At 52.3% G+C, this 21,196-nt stretch overlaps 1 protein-coding gene across 5 annotated transcripts in view; it reads left to right on the forward strand.

The window, feature by feature from the left end:
* The window catches only part of CRTAC1 (cartilage acidic protein 1), a 132,344-nt gene extending 118,485 nt beyond the window's left edge, over positions 1–13,859 (forward strand). The window contains exons 12-15 of one of the 5 annotated variants that reach the window (XM_067709765.1): positions 8,507–8,652; positions 10,003–10,045; positions 12,613–12,756; positions 13,223–13,548. In XM_067709765.1, the coding sequence (XP_067565866.1) occupies positions 8,507–8,652; positions 10,003–10,045; positions 12,613–12,756; positions 13,223–13,341 (452 nt within the window). In that variant the 3' untranslated portion in view covers positions 13,342–13,548. Of the gene's footprint in view, positions 1–3,502; positions 4,328–8,506; positions 8,653–10,002; positions 10,046–12,612; positions 12,757–13,222; positions 13,551–13,579 lie in introns of those variants that run through there. The other 4 variants (XM_067709767.1, XM_067709768.1, XM_067709766.1 and 1 more) reach the window with 4 other exon arrangements.
* Positions 13,860–21,196: the final 7,337 nt, after the last annotated feature.

Raw genomic sequence — 21,196 nt, forward strand, 5'->3', positions numbered from 1 at the left:
TGTGTGTGTACACACATTAAAGACTAGCATTTGATATATATATACACACATACGTATGTATATATATCTATATGCACATATAGATGTATGTATGTTACATATATGTGTGTGCATGCATATATATAACATAACCAGGTATACAGTATACCTGTGGTGTTAATAAAATATCACTATACACCTATTAGAACAGCTAAAGTAAAAAATAGTGACGAAACCAAGTGCTGGCAAGGAAGTGGAAAAGCCGGGCCTCTCGTTTGTTCCTGGAACAGCTACTCCAGAAGATGGTTTGGCAGTTCCTTTTAAGACAAAAACTAAACTACACAACCGTTATAGGACCCAGCAATTGCACTCCTGGGCATTTATCCCAGATGAATGGAAACTCATGTCCACACAAAAATCTATACATGATTGTTCATAGTAGCGTTATCTGTAATAGCCCAAACTGGAAACAACCTTGATGTCCTTCAGTAGGTTAACGGTTCAACAAGCTGTGGTCCCTCCACACCATGGAATATTATTCAGCAATCAAAAGGAATAAACTACTGATACAGCAACTTGGATAGCTCTCATGGGCATTATGATGAGTGAAAAAAAAAGGCCAATCTCAGAAAGTTACATGCTGTTGATTCCATTTATATAATATTCTCAAAATGACAAAATTATAGAGATGGAAAGTAGATCAGTAGTTGCTGGGGGCTAGAAATGGTGAAAAGGAGAGGGGTGGGTGCGACTGTAAAGGGATAGCCGCAAGGAGGTCTTTGTGGTGGCGAGCAGTTCTGTGTTTTGATTGTGGTGGTAGTTGCACGAATCTACAGCTGCTCTGCATAAGGTACCTTATTCCATTCTCACCACAACAAGATGAATTAAGAACCATAACCCCCATTTTACAGGTCAGGAAACTGAGGCTGAGGTTAAGTAACCTGCTCTAAATCACACCTCCAGAAAGTAGGGAGATCTGGATTTGAACCCCACTTCCTTGGACGCCACAGTCTGAGGTCTTAACCACTGTGACTTGACTGCCAGACCTCCCATAGCTGCTCTGTGCACAGCCAGCCAAGGTCCTTCTGCTCTGCCCCTTTCTTACTGGACATCCATGACCCCTCAGTTACTAGATAACCCAAGTGAGGCCATCCACGCCAAGGTGACTGCCATGGTCTCATAGGTAGGATGTTTATCCAGTTATCTGGCTTGGATATCAACCCACACCCCATTGTACAGATAAGGAAATTGAGGCTCACAAAGAAAATCAGTGGTGAGGCCAGGACTGGGGCTGGTTTCTCCTTCCACACGTCCCATGAGCTGCCTCTGCTATTTTGAGACGTGTATTATAGGTCTTATTGGGTCTCTTCTCTGGCCAGTATCTGTCCCCGCCGAGAGCACAGATCTGCTTCTTCAGCTGGGCAGCCTCAGCTGGGTCGTTTGGTGGGATCACAGGGGCCCAAGAGCCTCCACGCCTCTTCACAACAGTCTGCCTCCCCTGCTTAGGGATACGGATCCTGCTCCTGCTTGGGAGTCCCTGACTGCCCTGACGCCAATCCTTGTTGTCTTGCAAGGCTGTGGGATTTGTTCTGGGTCTGAGCTCTGGTTCAAACTGCTCCACGGGTCCCATGCAGCCTCCCCTGTTGCCGGATCCACTCCCAGAGAGGCGCAGAAGGAAGGCTGCTCTTGGAGACCGGCCCCAGTGGGTCAGCCTTGGGCCTGGCAGTGAGATTCCCTGAGGCCACTCAGCAGGCAGCAGGGCCAGCAGCCGGGGGCACAGCGAGGGGCAGGTGGCTCCATGCCTGCAGCTCCAAGGCCCCCACGTCCGGAAGGAACTTCATGGATCCAGCACAGCACAGGCCTTCCTGATTGATGGAGGGCCAGCAGTGGGGCAGGAAGAGAGGGAGCTGATGGGAAGGCTGGATGGAAGGAAGGATTGAGGAAAGAGAGAGAACAGCGGGGAGACAGAGACGGGGACCAGGGGAAACCAAGAGATGCAGAGAGACATGGCAAAGAGACAGATGAACAGAGAAATGCTCCCTCCCCTCCAGGCTCACGGTTGTGAGAGAGGCAGAGGGACACAGGAGCTCTCGTTGCAAGCAGATTTGGATGCCCCGTCATACTGGCCCAGTGGCTGTGAGGACTGAGATGGGAGAAATTCTCTCTGCTCTGGGCAGTTTTCCCAAGGAAGTGGGCCTTGAACTAGGTCTCGAAGGATGGTGGGAATTTGGAAGGTGTGGATGGGAGCTGAGGAGAGCATCCAGGGGCTGGGCTGGTTTGAAAAAAGGCCAGAGGTGGGAGTGTTCACTGTGTCCACAGAGTAGGAAAGGTCTGGTAGGAGCGGAGTCTGGAAAGGGAGGCCAGGGCCGAACTGTCAGGAGCACGCAGAGCCAGGTGGAGAGGGCAGGCGGAACAGAGGGGGCTGCGGAGCCAGAAAGCCAAAGCCAGGCTTTGCTGTGGGAGAGCAGGGCCGCGAAGGAGCCCAGGAGCCACTCGCAGGGCATAGTTATCTATAAGTGTGCTCCTGTGTGTTTTGCATGTAATAAAGTCAAATTAGAAGGCTTTAATTTTTTTCTGACTGCAGGAATAATGCATATTGGTTATAGGAAAATTAGAAAATATAACATCATTAAAAACAGAAAGTAAAAATAACCCATAATCGCACCACTATGTTTGGAATATTAAGCAAAAAGGAAACATTCCCTCTTCACCCTCCGCCAGTGTCATTTGATTCATTTAGTCTCTACTCACTTACTGAGCACCTACTCTGTGCCAAAAACTAACCAGACAAAGAGCCTTACCATGGCTAACCCTACATTCTAGCGGAAGGAGGAGTAGCATATGACACCTAATAAACGTAACAACTAGGTAAATATATAAAATGTTAGATGTTAAGTGCTATGAAAAAAGAAAATGCAGAACAGGGTGAGGGGATTAGGAACGCAGAGGGGAAGGGGCAGGGAGCAGATTCAAATATAGTGTTCCAGGGTGGCCTTTTCCCAGTTCCATACTTTTGATATGATTTTATTGCATGCAAAATACACAGGAGCACATTTATAGAAAAATATGCCTTGGAACCTTTTTTAGCAGAAATTATTATACTCTCCCTGTTATTCCCAGACTTGCCTTTTTGTCTCTCTCTCTTAAAGGTATATCCTGGCCATCACTCCAAGTCTGTGCTTGTCTCCTTTGTTTTCCTTTAGTGCTGCACAGTATTGTATCGTGTGGCCACATTCACAATTTGTTTAGCAAGTCCCCTACTGATGGACAGTTTGATGGTTTCCAATCCTGAACAGTTTGTTTTGTGGTATTTGGGCTGAGAAGGGGCAGGTCCAGAACAGGAATGCAGAAAGGGCTGCCTTGACGTCTGCATGAGGAAGAAGGAGATGCGGGCCTGAGGCTGTGAGGTTAGGGCTGAGGGCTGCGGGAAGCCCCCCTTCCAGCACCCGCAACGCCCGTGCTCACCACCTCTGACCCTGCTCCTTCCTCCCTCCAAAACCACCCCTGCCTCCTGACTTTGCAGCAAGGTGCGGTGAGCGGCTTGTCCGTGGACTTGTGTGTGGGTGCACACGTGTGCCTCTCAGCAGCCGCCTCCTGGGCCCTTCTCTTCCCCACGTGCCTGGCCAGCTCATCTCTCGGTGGCTGGAGAAGGAACGCCTCCCAGCTCTGCAGGCCTTTGCTTGGTCAGCACTGAGCTGTGGTTAGAGGACTCAGCTTCTCAGACCCTCACTGTGCACCCCGAGGATCCAGACTGCATCGCATCACACAATGAAAACTCGGGGACCTTGCTGTGTTGCATTCTTCCGGGGGGTTCCCAGCAGGCCCACTCCGTTGTGCTCTCAGCTTCACCCTATAGAACCGTTCCACGCGCCCCCGCTCGGGGGAGCCCCTGGCCTCGTTCGCTGCGCCCTCCACCCTGCCCTGGCCTCCCCCTGCTCCCCCCGGTGCAGATGGCCCTCCAGGCTCATACATCAGCGTTTCTGCTCACAGCCCTTGTTGAGTGCCCCACTGGACCCCGGCTGCTCTGAACCGACATCCCAGCCCTGCACACCCACCGCACGTATCCCACACCCAGGCTCTCTGGAGCCAGAGCTGAGGCAGCTCTACCAAACCCAGTAAGTGAAAACAAGCGCCAGTAATCTCCTTGCCCCACCAGCCCCCGTTGGGGGCTCACCCCTGGGCCAGCCCACCCCAGGCTTCGATGGCATCCCCAGCCCCTGCACACACACCCCTCCTTCCTTTCAGCTGATGGTTTGCAAGTGACTCAGAGCTGCCTCCAAGCCGGTTGGTGCTCATTTAGGGAAGGAAAATTCAGTGGCCCACATAAAAATCGCTTTATTAAAGTGCAGAAATCTTCCCCCAACTGTATTCCCACCATCTGTTTTGCTTGTAATGCTTCTGAAAAGCGCAATTCTCTGTGCCTCCTTGGCCTTTGTCCTTTAAAAGCTGCCAGAGGCGACTCCCTGCTGCTCTTAAGGGGCCCTCCTCTGCGCACCAGCTCCCTGACACACTGGCCCCGCAGCCTGGCCGCTTAAAGGCCCCTTGGCTTGTGCAGCTGCGTGAAGACTTGAGCTTTCTGGGGCAGAGGGAACAGCGGGACCTGGGGGCAGGAGCCTGGGGTCCAGTCCCAGCTCAGACACCTGCAGGTCACTGCATCTTGCCCAGCCTCAGTGTCTACATCCGGGAAGTGGGGATAAACTCTCCCTCTCAGAGTAATTGGGAGGATTCAAGCCAGCCACACCTGTGAGGGCTCCAAAGTCCCTCCCCACATCACCCCCCCCCCCGCCCTGTCTCCTCTCCCACCCACCCCACCTAACACACACGCTCACACCCTGCTGCTTCCACTTTGAGCTTCTCCCTGATCTTCAACACACATGCCCTTTTCATACCTCTACACCTTTGCCAGTGCTGTGCCCTCTGCCTGGAATGCCCCTTCCTTCCCTTCTCTGCCTCACAAGCTCTTGTTCCTCCTGAATCCTCCAACGAAATGACTTTTAACACCCACCTCTCTCACCAAGTGGTACCAATACTGTGGGTGCACTTTCCCAGTTTATTATAACATAATCACTGTGTTCCTTGCCCTCATGGGGCTCAGCTCCTCCAGGATGGGGCCTGGGTCTGTGTCCTTCCTGCTGAATCCCAGATCCCTGCCTGATGCTTGGCCCATGGTGGGCTGGTCATCGGGGTGGGGTAGGCAGTAGAACAAGGGTTTAGCAGGTACGGGCTTTGGGATCAGATGCTCCCTCTCTGGGTAACTGTGAGCAATTCCCTTCTCCTCTCCAAGTTTCATCCCCCTTGACTCTAAAATAGAAATTATAAAACTAGTACCTTCTCATGGGACTGCCGTGAGGATCCAGTGCCCTAACACTGAGAATCATCTGGTACAGTTTGGGGTGCATACTCTCTAGCAGTGTTGCCAACACGCAAAAGCCCTTTGGGAACTGCAGGGCACCCCCCCCCCATGTCTAAGAGATGATGAGGATGGGGCTGCTGAGGGTCCACATCGGCCGGGGCAGGGCTGACATCCAAGCAAGAGCTGTCCTTCCTGGATGGGGTAGAGCTTCCTTCTTACAGATGAGGAAACCAAGGACCCAAGTCGGCAAAGTAATCAATGACGAAGGAGGGAGTCCTACCGAGGTGTGCTCTCCCCGCGGCTGACTTATCTCCTAGTCCTGCCCCTCCCTGGGTCTGGAGGAAGGGAGGAAGCAAGATTCAGAGGCAGGATGTAAGTTCGTGGTTGTCTATGAACATTCGGCAGCTCTTTCGAGTTATTTGTGGCACTTCTGTCAGGCTGGAAAATGTATTCATGTAGCTGTTCTGTTGGCTTAGGTGAGAAACATTTGCTCTTCTGTGTCTCCTTTGTTTTTTAGTAGAAAAGTGTTTATTTACTTATTTTTTGTGGTACGCGGGCCTCTCACTGTTGTGGCCTCTCCCGTTGCGGAGCACAGGCTCCGGACGCGCAGGCTCAGCGGCCATGGCTCACGGCCCAGCCGCTCCGCAGCATGTGGGATCTTCCTGGACCGGGGCACAAACCCGTGTCCCCTGCATCGGCAGGCGGACTCTCAACCACTGTGCCACCAGGGAAGCCCAAGTGTTTACTTTTTACATCTGCCATTTAATTTGGGTGCTGAACACCCTAAAAATGCCACATCTCTTGAACCTCAAGAGACTGCTTCAAAACAGTAAAAGAGGGGCTTCCCTGGTGGCGCAGTGGTTGGGAGTCCACCTGCTGATACAGGGGACACGGGTTCGTGCCCCGGTCCGGGAAGATCCCACATGCTGCGGAGTGGCTGGGCCCGTGAGCCATGGCCGCTGAGCCTGCGCGTCCGGAGCCTGTGCTCCACAACGGGAGAAGCCACAGCAGTGAGAGGCTCACGTACCAGAAAAAAAAAAAAAAAAAAAAAAACAGTAGAAGAGGGGGCAGTTGATAACCTCCCCAATCCTATTTTCACCCCCTTCCCCCAAAATGAATTATTGTGGAAGGAGGGAGTGGGGCAGTAGGAGTTTATGAGAAATGTTTTCTGGCTTAATAAAGCCAACCCCAGAACCAGCAAGACCAGGCCTGGAAGGGGAGAGTCTCCGCAGGAAGAGAAGCTGCACCGCGTCTTCGAGTCTCTGCATTGTGTGCGAGTCTCTGCTCCAGCGGCCTCTCTCTGGTGCTGCTGCCCCATCGCGGGCACAGGGGCAGGGGCTAGTCACCTTTGACACTTCTGGACGGTAGCAGCTGGTCCCTGCCCTCGATAATTCACGGCGGCCCGAGACTGGAACGCTACAAGGAGACTTCTCTGGAGGCCTTGGGTTGGAGGCAGTAAAAGAGAACCAAACACAGGGAGGCTCAGGAAGTGGATGATGTGGCTGTCAAGGTGCACCTTCTTCTGGAAGCCCCGGACTGACGCACCGGGACTTGGGGAGAAAGATGCAGCTGAGTCCTTCCACGCCGTCCTGTCTTAGCTCCCACCCCAGAGCAGACCTCTGCACAGAGGCGTCTGTACATAGATTCCCCACAAAGTCTAGACGTAGCTTCAACCCTTTTCTAAAATATGGGAACCCCTTTCATACATGAAAATGTTTCACAGACCACCCTCGACCCCCATAGCAGCGATCATTGTAAAATCCACTGGTTGACAGCAGTGACCAAAAGCTGCTATAAATCTGACAGCACTCTTCAGTTTCACTTGTTTTCTAACAGTGTCTGTATGCATTAAGGGGAAAGTAGCGCACACATGTGGGCGACATCATTTTTTCCGCCTACGAATGATGCTTGGGGGAGTGTATGGATTGGTGGAGCGCCGAGCACCAGCCCCACGTCTGCTCAGCCCAGGAGGGTGACTACCGACGAGGGGGCTGCGGCCTCCCTCCTGCATGTGCTGAGCACGGCCCTCTTCCCCAGGTGACTGATGGGAGAAAGGCCCCTCCCAGCAGGTGAGGCCCACCCCCCACTCCTCTCCACCCCAGTCCATCACCATGAGCCTGACCTTGCCTCGGTGACGGGCCTGTTGCCTTAAGCAGGGAGCTGGGGCCGGCTTTGACGATGCCTAAACACCTGACAAATCTTTCCAACCTGCTCCTGCCAGTGATGTAACACGTTGCTTTAAGGATGTGTGCAGGTGGATTCACCATGAATGTTCTCTGAGCTCCACCACCGTTCGTTTCTGTAAACATCTCAGCTTTGTAGGACGGCCTTTCTCTGCCTTTTGGTTCTTTGTCGCCTCAGCTTTTATTTGGAGCTCGGCTCAAATGCTTTCTCCCCAAGAGCCTATCCCTCACCACCCTGACTAGAAAAGCCCCCAGCCTACTCTTACTTCCTTTTTATCCCATCACCCTATTTTTGTTTTCCTCACAGAGCTTGTCAATATCTGGCATTATTTGTTCATCTGTGTGCCTGTCTATCCCCACTAGAGTGGAAGCTCCCTAAAAAGAGGGTTATTCCCAGTGACGGCCACTAGCAGACTATAAACATCCAATATAAATACAAATACGAATAAACGCAACACGCCTGAGATTAAGTCAGATGTAAAGCTGAGATTTGTCCCCAGGTCTCCCAGATGCCCACCCCCCGCCATGTCCTTCCCAGCATGCTCGGTAAGTGGTACAGCCAAGATCTGAACCCAGGACTCCAAAGTCAACATGTTTACCACCAGGCTTTACTCTCTCCCTTCCAAAATCCACTAGAATATAAGTTCTAGAAATGTGCTGTCCAATATGGTAGCCACTAGCCATGTGTGGCCATTTCAAGTCAGTCAGTTAAAATTAAATTGAATTTAAAATTCAGTTCCTTAATCACGCCACTAGCAGCTACCACAGCTGACAGAGCAGATAGAGAACATCGCCATCACTGCTGAAGTTGTCCTGGACGGCATTGTTCTAAAAGAGCAGGACCTCATCTGCCTTGTTCACTATTTCCCCAGCACTTAGAACAGTGTTCAATTCATATTTTTTATTAGGTGAGTGAATAAATGAATGATGATACTTTTGTGGAGAATCCCTCCCCGCCCCCTGCTCTGCAGCTGATCCTTTCATCCCCTAGGGAAGGATGAGGCCAGCAGCGTGGAGGTGACATGGCCCGATGGCAAGATGGCCAGCCGGAACGTGGCCAGCTCGGAGATGAACTCGGTGCTGGAGATTCCCTACCCGCGGGATGAGGACAGACTTCGGGACCAGGCCCCCCTGGAGGTGAGCAAAGGCATCTGGGCCTCAGAGCCAGAAAAGCAAGCCCCACCCATGGGCTGAAGCTGGAGTCCCAGGAATCTGCAGACTTTGTTTCTAGAATGATGGAAATCATCTTAGCAAAAGGCAGGCTTCATAGTGACCCCTCCATGCGTAGTTTGCACACCAGTGTCACACCCACATCTCTTCTGCTCCTCGCAGAAATCCTGGCGTATTGGAAGGGCAAGCATTTTTCACCCATTTTATAGAGAAGGAAAGCCAAGACCAAGAAAGAGAACCCACCAAAACCGCACAGCCATTTGTGAGCAGAGTTAACAGTTGGCCCCAGGTCTCCCGCTTCACTTCTGGCTCTTTCCAAAGCTTCTGACAGAGCTGTTGCTTCTGAGGGCGGGGCAGGGCCTCTGGGGGCTCCTCAGGAAAGAGCTCTGGACCACTCTCTGGAGAGGATCACGCCATTGTAGATAACAGGGGCCCACGTAAACTCACACAGAAGAGGGGGCTTACAGGGAGGGTTCTAGAGGAGCTCGCAAAATGCAAGGGATGCTCAGGGTGAGAGCCATGGCAGCTCAGTGGCCCCAGGAGCTCAAAGACCTTTGCCATTAGTGCACTGGCTCTGGGGGGAGAATTATCCTTCCCCAGGAAGCCGCACCAGCACCTCATCATTTGTCTTTTCCAACAGTCAACACTGCTGTCTTGTGTAAAGTGTTCTGTTTCGAGTCCCCGGCCACCCCACCTCCAGCCACCAGCCTGCTGTCTATGAGACCTCCACATAGACACAGCAAAGCCTCCACAGCCCGGCGTGACCAGGCGCCAAAATCTGTCTCAGCCTCACTTAGTTCAGCTTCTAGCCGCAAAGCCTTTGAGTCCCTCCTCCTGCTGGGATGTCCACCTCTTGTCCAGTCAGCCCTGCCCAGAGGTGGGGGACGGCCTGGCTTGCAGGCACCCACCCCTTGTGAGTGGGGAAGGTTCTCAGAGAAGGGGGTGCGGGGAGTGAGCAGACACCTCTAAAAGCTTCTCCACCCCTCTCTACACTTTGCCTTCCTGAGACCCGGCCTGTCTCAGGGTGATGCCACAGGAGGGACAGACTCTGTTAGGTGTCCCGGTGCAGGCGTGTGGATCCCATGCAAGGGGAGTGAGCAGGAGTTTGCACGGATCTGTCCGTGGCCTCCCCGCCCAGTCTCCTATTCTCAGTGCAAGGGAAGGGGCCTGGCGGGAAGGGGATCTCCCAGGCGCAGAGCTAAGAGCAGCCCTCATGCTGGGGTCAGGGTGACAGCTGCTCTGCGGCTGTAACTAGGAGGGGACCTGAGATGGGATCTTCTCAACTCACTAGTGTCTCTGCTTCTGCCTACCTTGCAGTGCGGCCAAGGATTCTCCCAGCAGGAAAATGGCCATTGCATGGGTGAGTTGCCTGCCGGTACCAGGGGACAAGGCAGAGGCCGGCCTCTCACTGGGGAATGTCAGCCTGGGCCCTGGCAAGGCTCAGGTTGCAGACAAGGGGCGGAAGGGTGAGGAGGCGAATGTGTTGTTTGTCCCTGAGGCTTCAGATGCCAAGACCACCGCCAGGTGACTCGGCAAGGTGGGAGTGATGGTAGTGACCAGCAGGCTGAATGACTGCCGCTCTGGGAATTGACAGTGCTTTCCTGCCATGCATACAGAGAGAATGAGCATGGGGAACAGACGCACAACCATCTGGACAGAGCTCACAGGGAGGCCTGGCTCCCAGGGGGCCGTGGTGGCTAGGGCGGGCGTGCATCCTCCTTCCAACAGAACAGCAAGCAAGGGGGCCGGTGAGCAAGGGTGGGCATGGCTGGGGGGCACTGGAGCAAACCAGAGTGCAGCATGCGGTCACAGTACAGAAGGGAAATTGCAGCCTTGTGCAGTGCTGGCGGGCACGTAACTACAGCATGGCCAGGCTCCGTGAGGCAGCTCTGTGAGGGTCCAGGGACCTTCTAAAAGTCCCCCGAGGATCTGGAATGGGCAAGGGGCAGCCTAGAGGCTCAGCACCCAGAAGGTCTTCAACCCAATGTCTTCCATCCCAGTGACCAGCAACGAGGGGTCAGGCCAAGCATTCCACCTGCCCTTTAGATGCTCAGGCAGCTTTCTTGCCAAGTCCCCTCTGCAGATACTCATCAGCCCCAGGTGAATGCGTTTGCTACTGAGATGCAAGAGTAAACAAGGAGGACGCAGTCCCTGCCCTCTTGGAGCTTAGAGCCAGTGGGAGGGGCACACAAGTAAACAGCGATGACCACACAGCCTGAGCAGGGCTGGGGTGGGGGAGGGGAGGGGACTGTGGGAGCACAAAGGTGGGGTCTTAAACCAGTCTAGGGAGGGTCCAAGAAGGTGTCCCAGAGAAAGTAAGGTGTGAGTTGAGACCTGAAGGGTGATGAGGGGTTCGCCCGGCAGAGGGGAGAAAGTGTTCCAGTGGAGGGCGCTGCATGGGCAAAGGACCACAAGTGAGAAGTGGAGGAGGATGGCTCGAAGGGGGGCTTGAGGAAGAAATTAGTCCCCTCTGCTCTTCATGTCCCCACAGACAGTGCATGTACACAGAAATTCCAGCTCCTTCCCCATGTGCTGGGCAGACCCCATGACACCCCCAGTGCAGCCGCCGCTTCCTTTCACCATCCAGCAGACATCTGTGTGCGTCGTACATAGCACCCCGCTCGGGGAGCTGGGGGTGCAGGCCAAGCACCTGCCCTGGAGGGGCGTCTGCTCTAGTCTGGGAGACAGGCCACAAACATGTGACCCGAACGCTGGACGAGATGAGTTAAGAAACCTTCAAGCAAGGTGCTCTCTGAAGACTCTTCTAGATGGCGTGGACAGGGAGAGGACCTTTGAGCTGAGACCTGAAGGATGAGAAGGGTCCAGGCACAGAAAGACTGGAGGGAGGAGCTTTCCTGGCAGAGGGAAGGGTGGGAGCAAAGACCAGGATACAGGTAAAAGGCTTGGTGTGTCAAAGGGACAGGAAGAAGGCCAGTGTGCCAGGAGACGATGGACGAGCCAAACGCCAAGTTAAGGAGGGTCTTGAGGCCCTAGAAAGGTGTCTGGACTTTGCTCTCAGGGCCCTTTGCAGTTAAGCAGGAGAGTATAGGCCAAACCAGCAGACATGGGACACATAATCAACTGAGCAAGGAACCGCCTGGGAGCCATCTTTGTTAAGGGCAAAATAAGCCGCTCATGACACTGGAGGATACAGAAAAGACAGGACTATCTTGATTCTTCTGAAGGAGTGAGGGAGGCTGGATGGGGTAAAAAACATGTGGTTCACATTTTCAAATGATCACCTGGTTGCTGAATTGCAGATAGAATTGGAGGGAGGGGGGAAGCCTGGAGGCCGGGAGGGAGGCAGCTGCAGAAATCCAGGCAAGAGCTGCTGGTGGTTGGGGACAGGCTGGTGGCAGAGGAGTGAGAAGGAGGTGGCCAAATGGGAGAGGTACTGTGGGGGCAGAACTGACAGGATCTGTTGTTAGATCACCTGCAGAGGTCAGGCAACCAGAGGAATCGGGGATCACTCTGATGTCTGCTTGAGCAGCCAAGTGACTGACAGTGGCATTGCTTGAGTTGGGGGAGATGGGAACAGGGGGCAGAAGATGCTTGAGGGCCAGGGGGGATCTAGAGTTCCATTTGGACCCAGTAAGTTTGAGATGCACGGTAGACAGATTTACAAGTCTGGAGCCCCGGGGAGAGGTCGTGGCTGGAGTTGGAAGTTCTGGAATCATCCATGTACGAAGGGACCACCTAGAGAAAGTGTGGTAGATAGAAGAGAAGACCCCGGACCAAGCCTGAATGCCCCCCACGTGTAGAGGTAAGCACAGGAGGAGCCAGCCAAGGGGACTGAAGCGAGGAAGTTGAGGCCCAGAGAGAAGAAAGGACATGCCCAAGGTCACGGCGGGGGAGGGGTGTGCAGCAGAGCCTGAGCAAGGATCCACTGCCCACAGCCCCCAGTGAGTGGCTCCCCTTGCCTTTCAGACACCAACGAATGCATCCAGTTCCCATTCGTGTGCCCTCGAGACAAGCCCGTGTGTGTTAACACGTACGGAAGCTACAGGTGCCGGACCAACAAGAGGTGCAGTCGGGGCTACGAGCCCAACGAGGACGGCACAGCCTGTGTGGGTGAGTGGAGCCCCTGCCATAGTCCAGTAGCAAAGGGAACTTGCCTTCCACTGGGGAGCTCTGGGAGGCCCCAGATCCAGGTCCCCAGCCCCTGTCTTCCCCTGGCTGGAGGGAGTCTCCCTAGACCCTCGTGGGGTCTCCAAGGAAGACCATAACAGAGGCTTGGAGAAGCCCTACCACTACTGCCATCATCTGAAAGGCCCCTGGGGCGCTGTGTCCTGGCCAGAGGCTATTGCTCTTCTTGTTTCTCCCCTTCTCACATTTCCTAAAACTAATGCTCCTACCTTAAGCTCAGCCCACCTTTTCCTACCTGGGATATAGACTAACCCCTACTACTCACCTTTGTCTGAATTTCTGAACTGCTGTTTGTCTTCTTCCTCCCAAACGCTTCCCCACACCCACACCCCACCCCTACCCCCTTTCTCTTTTTCCCATTTTCTATCTCTCTGCCCCATGCTTTTTGCAGCTCAAGTGGCCTTTTTAGGTGGGTATCCTTCTGCCGCCTTTAGAATCTCTGAGCCTCTCTCTCGGGCCTCATCTCTTTCTCTAGGCCTTGGACTTTGCCTTCAGTTATATGCACTTTAAATTCCATCAATAAAGGAAAAAACAAAAACAAAACTAACAACCTTTGTGGCAAACTAAATCTCTCCCACTGCCTGTCTCTCTCTCCATGCCCAGTAGATTCTGCTGCGCGCTCCCTCTGAATGGACCGCGGGGGTGGCCATCTTTGAAAAGGGAAGTTTGGGAGATATTTGTGTCACCTTAGTTGTTTGCGAAGCTTTCTTTGCATGCTTTCTGAGAACATGTTTTTTACCCCATCCAGCCTCCCTCACTCCTTCAGAAGAATCAAGATAGTCCTGTCTTTTCTGTATCCTCCAGTGTCATGAGCGGCTTATTTTGCCCTTAACAAAGATGGCTCCCAGGCGGTTCCTTGCTCAGTTGATTATGTGCCGCATGTCTGCCGGTTTGGCCTATGCTGTTTCTGCTCTGCGGGCCCTGACTGCCCGTGGTAGAGAAAGCCATATTGGAGTTGGTGGTCATAATGGGAGAGGGAAAGGGTGGCCCTTTGGGACTCTTGATAAAAATGTTAAAGTTTGAACTTGCGAAGTCTTCCAGCCTCTTTCTGGAGAAATCATGCCAATAAACTCTCTGCTGGGTGTTAGTGTCTAGCTAGTGAAAACAAAAATGTGTCTGAGGCAAGTAGAGCTGGTTGGAATGCTGAATTAGCAGCAGCCCTTCCATCACATGGCCCTTGGAAAGCAACTCATGAGATAGAGTGTCTGCCCCAGGCATAAGCAGTGGTTGGCTTTGTGCATCAGTGTTCACGTGTCAGGGACTGGGGTTTGGACCAGGTAAGGGATGTGGGATGAGCAAGGGACAGACATGGAGTGCTCTGAGGAAGTCACTTCTCCACTCTGGGCCTCAGTTTCCCTCATCTAAATGACAAGAGAGTTGAGCCTAAGGGCCCTTTCCTTTCTAAGGCCCCCTTAATATGTGGCTGGACATAGGCATGGCTAGTGTCAGGTTACCCTGCTTTCTAGAAAGAACCTTGCAATTTGGTCTCCCCTGAAATATTCTTGGAAACCTGGAAGCTCCTGGAAGCTTCACCTGTGGGAATGATGTAACACCTTAGAATACTTTCATGACAAGCTTCAGTAGTGAAGATGTGTTATAAATCACAGATCTGTTCTTTATGGGGAGAAAAGGCACCCCAAGATATAATAAAATCACACTTAAGAATGCACCAAGCCTTTAAAAAATATATTTAACAAAAAAAACTACCATTTTCTGATATAATAATAATATGCCCCATAAATCACAAACTATTAATTCCTCATAGCTAGTGCTGTTTTTACACTCGGAATAGGAGCTTAAATGAAAAGTTTTAAAATAAAAACAGCTACAGTTTCACAGAAAAGGTACACCCACTTAAAAATCGCTCCACTTCTGGGAAGCCCACTCCTGTGTGTTGACATGGAATTAAAGATCTGAAAGGGCCCCAGAGATGAGGCTCCAGAGAGATGAAGTGATCTGCCCAAGGTCACGAGCCAGCTGGTCCCCGAGCCAAAGCCGGAGCCCTCTGCCACCACCGCATCTTGTCAGGGGGTAACAGACAGCGCTGTCCCCATTCACACTAGTCCCTCGTCATTCTGGAAGATGCTGCCTTTTTCGAAAAGAACAAGTGGATCTAAGATAGTGAGATAAGTAAAACCCAAAGCCCACAGAGGTGATGGTTCCAAATGCAATGGTAAATAACAAGATAACAGTGTCCACTGATTGTCTGCACACACAACACGAGAAATAAGGGCTAAGACAGCTAGTGTGACAGCCTGACAAGGACATCGGGAGATCCAAGGTGACAGCGAACTTCAGAAGATGCCTTATGAGTAATAACCGTGAATTCCTGCACGCTGAGTCTCTTATAACTGGGTATATTTGTGTGGTTTTACCCTGCTTGGTGGGTGGGGCCAGATGAGTTAAAAGAGGAGTTCAGAATCCCTCCAGCTGCTAAGAGCACAACTGCAGTATCCTGACTCCAGGGTAAGAAGGCTTTCCGTTAGATTCATTCTTTCATTCATTCACTCTTTCAACAAACATTGGTTGAGCACCTATTATGTGCCAGGTACTGAGCTAGGCTCTGGGCATGCAATGGTAAGTGAAGGTGACATGGTTGCTGTCCCCATATTGCCTTCCTCCAGCCAGATGGAGGAGCCCAGGGCACGGGATGGGAATGGGACTCAGAGGCTTTCTAAAAAGTCTAGCTAAATTCTTGGATTGCTGTACCAGAAAGCTAGCTCTCTGCATTCGTTCATATATTTATTCAACAAGCATTTATTGAGAACCTCCCTCCCGTGTAACAAGCACTGGGTCCCTCCCATGAGGACTGTGACAGTGAGGGCGTCAAGTTCCCTGACCCAAAGATGCTTGTGTTGGAAGAAATACGAGGCTGAAGATACAGAGGACAGGCAGGTACTGAACCAACTCAGCATCACCTGCCCCCAAATAACAGACCTCCCCAGTGGGCCAGGAGCCCAGGCTTTCCAAGCCCAATGCCTCAGTCCAGTGTGTTTACTGGTCTGTGCTGAACCAGCCACGGATGGGTGGGCACAGAGCCCCACCCAAGCTAGCCAGGCTCAACGTCACTCTTTCTTCTAATTCCTCTTGCCCTGAGGCCCCTGGGCACCCAAAGCCTTGCCTTTCCCTTCTGAGCACAGACAATTCAGTCTTTTCTTTGTCTGCTAGCCCCACTCAGGCTCCTGAAATCTTTGTTGGCTTCTGCTGGACCTGAGTTTGTAACAGAAATAGCAAATGCCTTCAGGGGCTGACAAGTAATGGAATGGGCTAGAAGGGATTATGCAAATGGAGAGCTGGAGCCGCTGAAGGGGGCAGCCCTTACTCCAGCAGAGCAGGAAGATGGGCCCACGTGGCCAGAACTTCCCATTTTTCAAGAAAAGCCACGTAATAATAATACCATTTTTACTCTGCCCAAGAATGCTCCTCTTCCCAGGAATGTACCCCTTAAAATGACGATAATAGCTTCCATTTAGTGAGCTCAGCACGTCTGGGTCAGCTCTAAACTAGATGGGAATCAACTTGTTGAATCCTCACAACAATCCCCGGAGGAAAGTGCTGTAATCATCCCAGTTTTACCGAGACGCATGCTGCTGGAACAAGACGGAGGAAGGAGTCTGTCCGGGCAGTCTGTCCCCAGCCTGTGCTCTCCCTTCTCCATTTGGGCTGGCTGGTTACACAAAAGCACCGTCTCTCACGCTGCCCAGGGTCAAGGGGTGGGTTGGGTAGAAGAAATGGAGTCCCTGGAGGCCCAGGATCTGAGACAGTCTCCCCACAGTGACATTCAAGCTGCGAGAAGCAATGGCAGTACCTGTGTCGAGGCCCCTCGCCAGGCACAGAATTGCGAATCACCCACGTGACCTCTTCAAGCATCTACTCAGCTGCCAGCCCTGTTCTGGGGAGGGGCCATTCTGAGGGCCAGGAGTTTGATTTTGTGTCACTCTGGCTGCTACGGCCCCCTCCCAGGGCCTGGGCATCGCACCCTGACCGGCGCCTGCCACTGGACTGCAGCTCAAGCAGGGGTTCCATTCCCACCTCTGAACAGGACCCTTGGTCATCATTCCAGAGTCACATGGAGACAGGAGGACGAACGCTTCTTTTTCTCAGGGAGCCAGCTGGGTTCTTCCAGCAGATTCCAGAATGATACCCCTCCTCAGACTCTCAGCCCAGGAGGCAAGCCTAGTCCCTCCCCTTCTCTCCCTCCCCGGGGTCAGCCATCACCTCTCTCCTTTGGTGTGGACCAGACCCCAGCCACGTCCCGTCAGGGGCTGATGTTGCATCTCCTTAACAACAGGCACATCCCAGGAGGAGGAGGAAGGGGGGCAAGAGAACACAGGCTGGTTAACTCCACAGATAATGCCAGCCCCCTCCTTCAGCGCTTGTTCTCTGAAGTGGCCGAAGGGTGGGCCATCAGAGAACAGTGAGAAGCAAGAAGAAAAAACCCTCCTTGGGGAAGGGAGCGAACATTTACAGAATGCCTGCCGTGTGCCAAAACTGTACGTCTCCAAGAATCCCCAAACCCATCCTATGGGATAAATGCTATTATTCTACTTTATGACCAAAGAAACTGAGGCTTAGAAACAATAAGTTACCCAAGGTCACACGGCTGGTTAAGTAACTGACACCTGGGCAGATGACTTAACTGGGTATCACTCGGCATACACTGGACACCAGCTATGTGCCAGGCACGGTTCTAGTGGCTTGGAATGTACATCTGTGAACATCACCGGCAAAGATTCCTGAAAGCCCCGGTGACATATGGCCGGCACTAAACAACATAATAAGTAAAGTATATAGTATGTTACAGGTTAGGTGGGAAGGAGGAAGCAGCATTAAGGCAGATCGGGAGCGCTGAGATAGGCAGGATGCCATTCAAATAGGGTGGCTCGGGGTAGGCCTTGCTGAGAAAGAGGGATTTGAGGTAGGTGAGCTGTTTTAAGCCTCAGTTTTCTTATCTGTAAAATGGGGATAATACCTACCACACAAAGTTTTTACATTAAACAAGATGATATAAAATACTTGACATAGGGCTGGCCTGGCACCTAGTAAGCCCTCAGTAAATCAGAAATGTTATCAATATTACTAAGTAGCAAAGTTCAGGATGGAGCCTAGATCTATTCAGTGCCAAATCTCATGCGGCTCCCAGCACAGCCTGCCATGGCCCAGGTCACCGGGGGCCTGCAGTGTGGGAGGTTTGGAGGACATTGGCCGCCCACAGGGAGCTGAAGCAATCTCAGGACCGAAAATGGCCATGAGGGAGCAGACCAAACCTTCCCGGGGCCTGGGCTGTGCTGAAGTGTTCAACTTAGTTCTCACGAGGTGCCATTTCCCAAGAGAATCCTCATAAAATGCGGTAAAGCCAGCAGGAAGGGCATGGCACTGACTGAGCTGCACAGAGCAGGAGTCACCCGGAGCTAGTGAACTGGCCCAGGGATTCGCCCCCGACCAGCACGGAATCCTAGATCATTAAACACAGAGGCACCTGAGACGTCATCTAGTTCTGCCCCATCCTTCTCAGATGTGGAAACGGAGGCCCAAAAATGAGCAGTGACTTTCCTGAGGGCCACAGCCTAATTGGGAATCTGACTCCTGCCTGGGACTCCTTGCCTCACTCTGCCTCCTTCTCCAGAAACTCAAAGTATTTCAGAAGCACAGCTGCCTCAAGCATTTTAGGAACATGAGGGCCAGTGTTTGTCCTTTCTGTCCTGCTGACACAGAATCAAAGTCAGGGGAAGTGCCCACCAAGTGAATCCAGGCACCGTGCTTGGACCATGGAACACAGCCAGGACGAGAGAGCCGGGGGAGGTACCAGGTGCCGAGAGGGCCCCGATCAGCTGAGAGAGGGGAGGCTGCAGACAGGGTCAGGAGCACAGGGGATGAGGCTGGGGACAGAAGGAGAATCTGTGTCACCCCTGCCCAGAATCTCATGACCTCAGCATGCCTGCCCACCTGCCTTCCAGAAGGGGCCCAGAATAATTCCCGTAAAGGTAACTCATTGTCCTTCTTCAAGGCCAGACCCAGAGAAGTCACGAAGGATTTATCCCCCAGAATCATTTAACACCCCCCGCAAAACGATCTAAGGGCTGACTCTCCTTGCCCAGCCCAGACATGCGTGCGGAGCTCCGGGGGAGGGACAAAAGCACAGTCACGTTCCCAGACTGCTGGTGGGGACAAGCAGAGGGACACGCTTAGGCCGAAGGGAGAAAAGCAAATCCCACATATACCTTCTCTGCACTTTCCAGTCCCCAAGCTCAAGATGTATAGGCCTTGAAGGCAGACACAGAGAGGACAGAGGGAGAAGGAAGCCGGGAGCTCGCAAAGCTTCACCCAGGGCAGAAGTTGTCTCGTGTGTCAAAGACCACATTCTTTCTTACAGAGCTGATCCCCAAACCCTGCAGCCCTCCCTCCCTCCTTCTTTCCTTCCATCTCTCCTTAAAATTCTCTCTTCACCCTGAGACTATGGGATCAGATGGACTCAGGCTTGAATCCCAGGCACCCCACCAACGCACTCCGCAGTGGCCTTAAACAAGCGGCTTCACCTCTCGAGACTCGTTTCTTCATCCACTGCAAATGGAGGCATAACCTCATAGAGCTTTTGTGAGGCTTCATCGAGATAGAGCGTATAAGGTGCTCAGTACACTGCCCAGATTGTTAAAATGCAGATATTATTATGAAATCTGTTCCAGGCCCTTTAACCTCCTGCTTTCACTTCTAGCAGGGCCTGATTTTACAACAATCCATAAGTCATTAACTGGGGCCATGTTAGACCTATAAGAATCTTTACCAACGAGACACAGCCATCACTCACAGTTATAAATGTGGAGTTCATTTGGGGACTGGCCTACACAGCATCTTCCCTTTGAAGAGCTCCAGTCCTGTATTTAGACCTGCACTGGGGAGCACAGGGCCGACCAGTATCCATCCATTCACCTGCTTCTCCACTGTCTGCGAGCATCCGTCTCAAGCTAGGCAGCCCTCTCCCTCACCTCTGATCCATCAGTCATCTCCCTATACACATCTTCTCTGTATCTATCCACTTATCCGTCCATCCATCCACCTACCCATCCACCCGCGGTACTTCACCCTCTAGGACCCCAGGGCCAGACTTTCCGGGCAAAGCACTCAGCCCCACAAGGATTCACCACCTCAAAGTAATGGTGCCCAGGCAGGGGCTGAGTAGGGTCAGGATGTACACTTCCTCCCCTTCCCTCCCCTCCCAGGTGGAGATCATGAGCAGAGCCACAAGATCACGGCCAGGGCAACGTTATTAAAGCTGCCTAGTGCAGGGGATGGCCTGGGGTCACCATTTAATTCAGTTACTCGGTGACCACTTACCTGTCTGTGTCTGCATCTGCCTAAGCTGCTTCTCAGTGGCACGTTGCCCCAGCGGCCTGAGGACCTCATGTCTGTATGTTCTTGTCTCTTCCTGCCAGCCTGTGATGGGCTGCACTTCTCGTTCACCTGCCAAGGGTGAGGCACTGCACCAGGCACTTGGGGTGGGGGAGGGCGGTGGTAGAAATAAGTAAGACAAGATCCCCACCCCCCACCAAGAGTTCAAGAGGAACTGGGACAGGAGGAAGGCCATCCCCACCACAAGGTCTTGTAAGCTGTGTATAACATTTCCCCTTCCAGGGCCTTGCTCAGCACAGCTCTCAGGTGGTAGCTGGTACGCAATCACTTTTCCATTACAGAAATCGATAACTTGAATTACTCCAAAATAACCAGCCCCTTCGTGCCCCTGCAAATCTAATTTTTCTGTGTCTGCATTTGCCCACATGCTTCTCTCTGAGCCTGAAATCTGTCTTCATGAGTCAATCCAGGCAGAACGGAACCTTTTGTCTAACTGTGACACACAGTAGCAGAATAAGAGACGGATTTGGGATCGGAGACTTAGGTTCAAGCTTTCGCTCCGACACTAACTAGCTGTGAGCGCTCGTGAAGCCACTTAACCATCTAATTTCCTCATCTATAAAATAAGAATTCAAATATAACCACCCACAAGAGCGTTAAAGAGCAAAATGGGATAATACTGTACAGGAGCTCCTCGCATATATTAGGGGGTCAGTGAACCCTTGGATTTTGCTTGTTCTATGCAAGAATCTGGAACCTGGCTATAAATCTACATCCTGAGGCCACGGTATAATGAGATCCTAGCGTAACTCCAGCAATAACAATACCTTACATCAGAGAAACAGATTATCATTTACAAAGATGCCTTCTCACAACGCTCTCATTCTGCAAATGACAAGCTAAGACTCAGTGTGGTTAAGCAATTGACCAGGGGTCTGCGGACCGATACAGCTTTCTGACCCCCTCCATACCCTTCCACCTCCTGCATCATCCCTGTCAAAACCACGAGTCCCCGTGC

This window comes from Pseudorca crassidens, chromosome 16 (genome assembly GCF_039906515.1).
Source record: "Pseudorca crassidens isolate mPseCra1 chromosome 16, mPseCra1.hap1, whole genome shotgun sequence".
NCBI lineage: Eukaryota > Metazoa > Chordata > Mammalia > Artiodactyla > Delphinidae > Pseudorca > Pseudorca crassidens.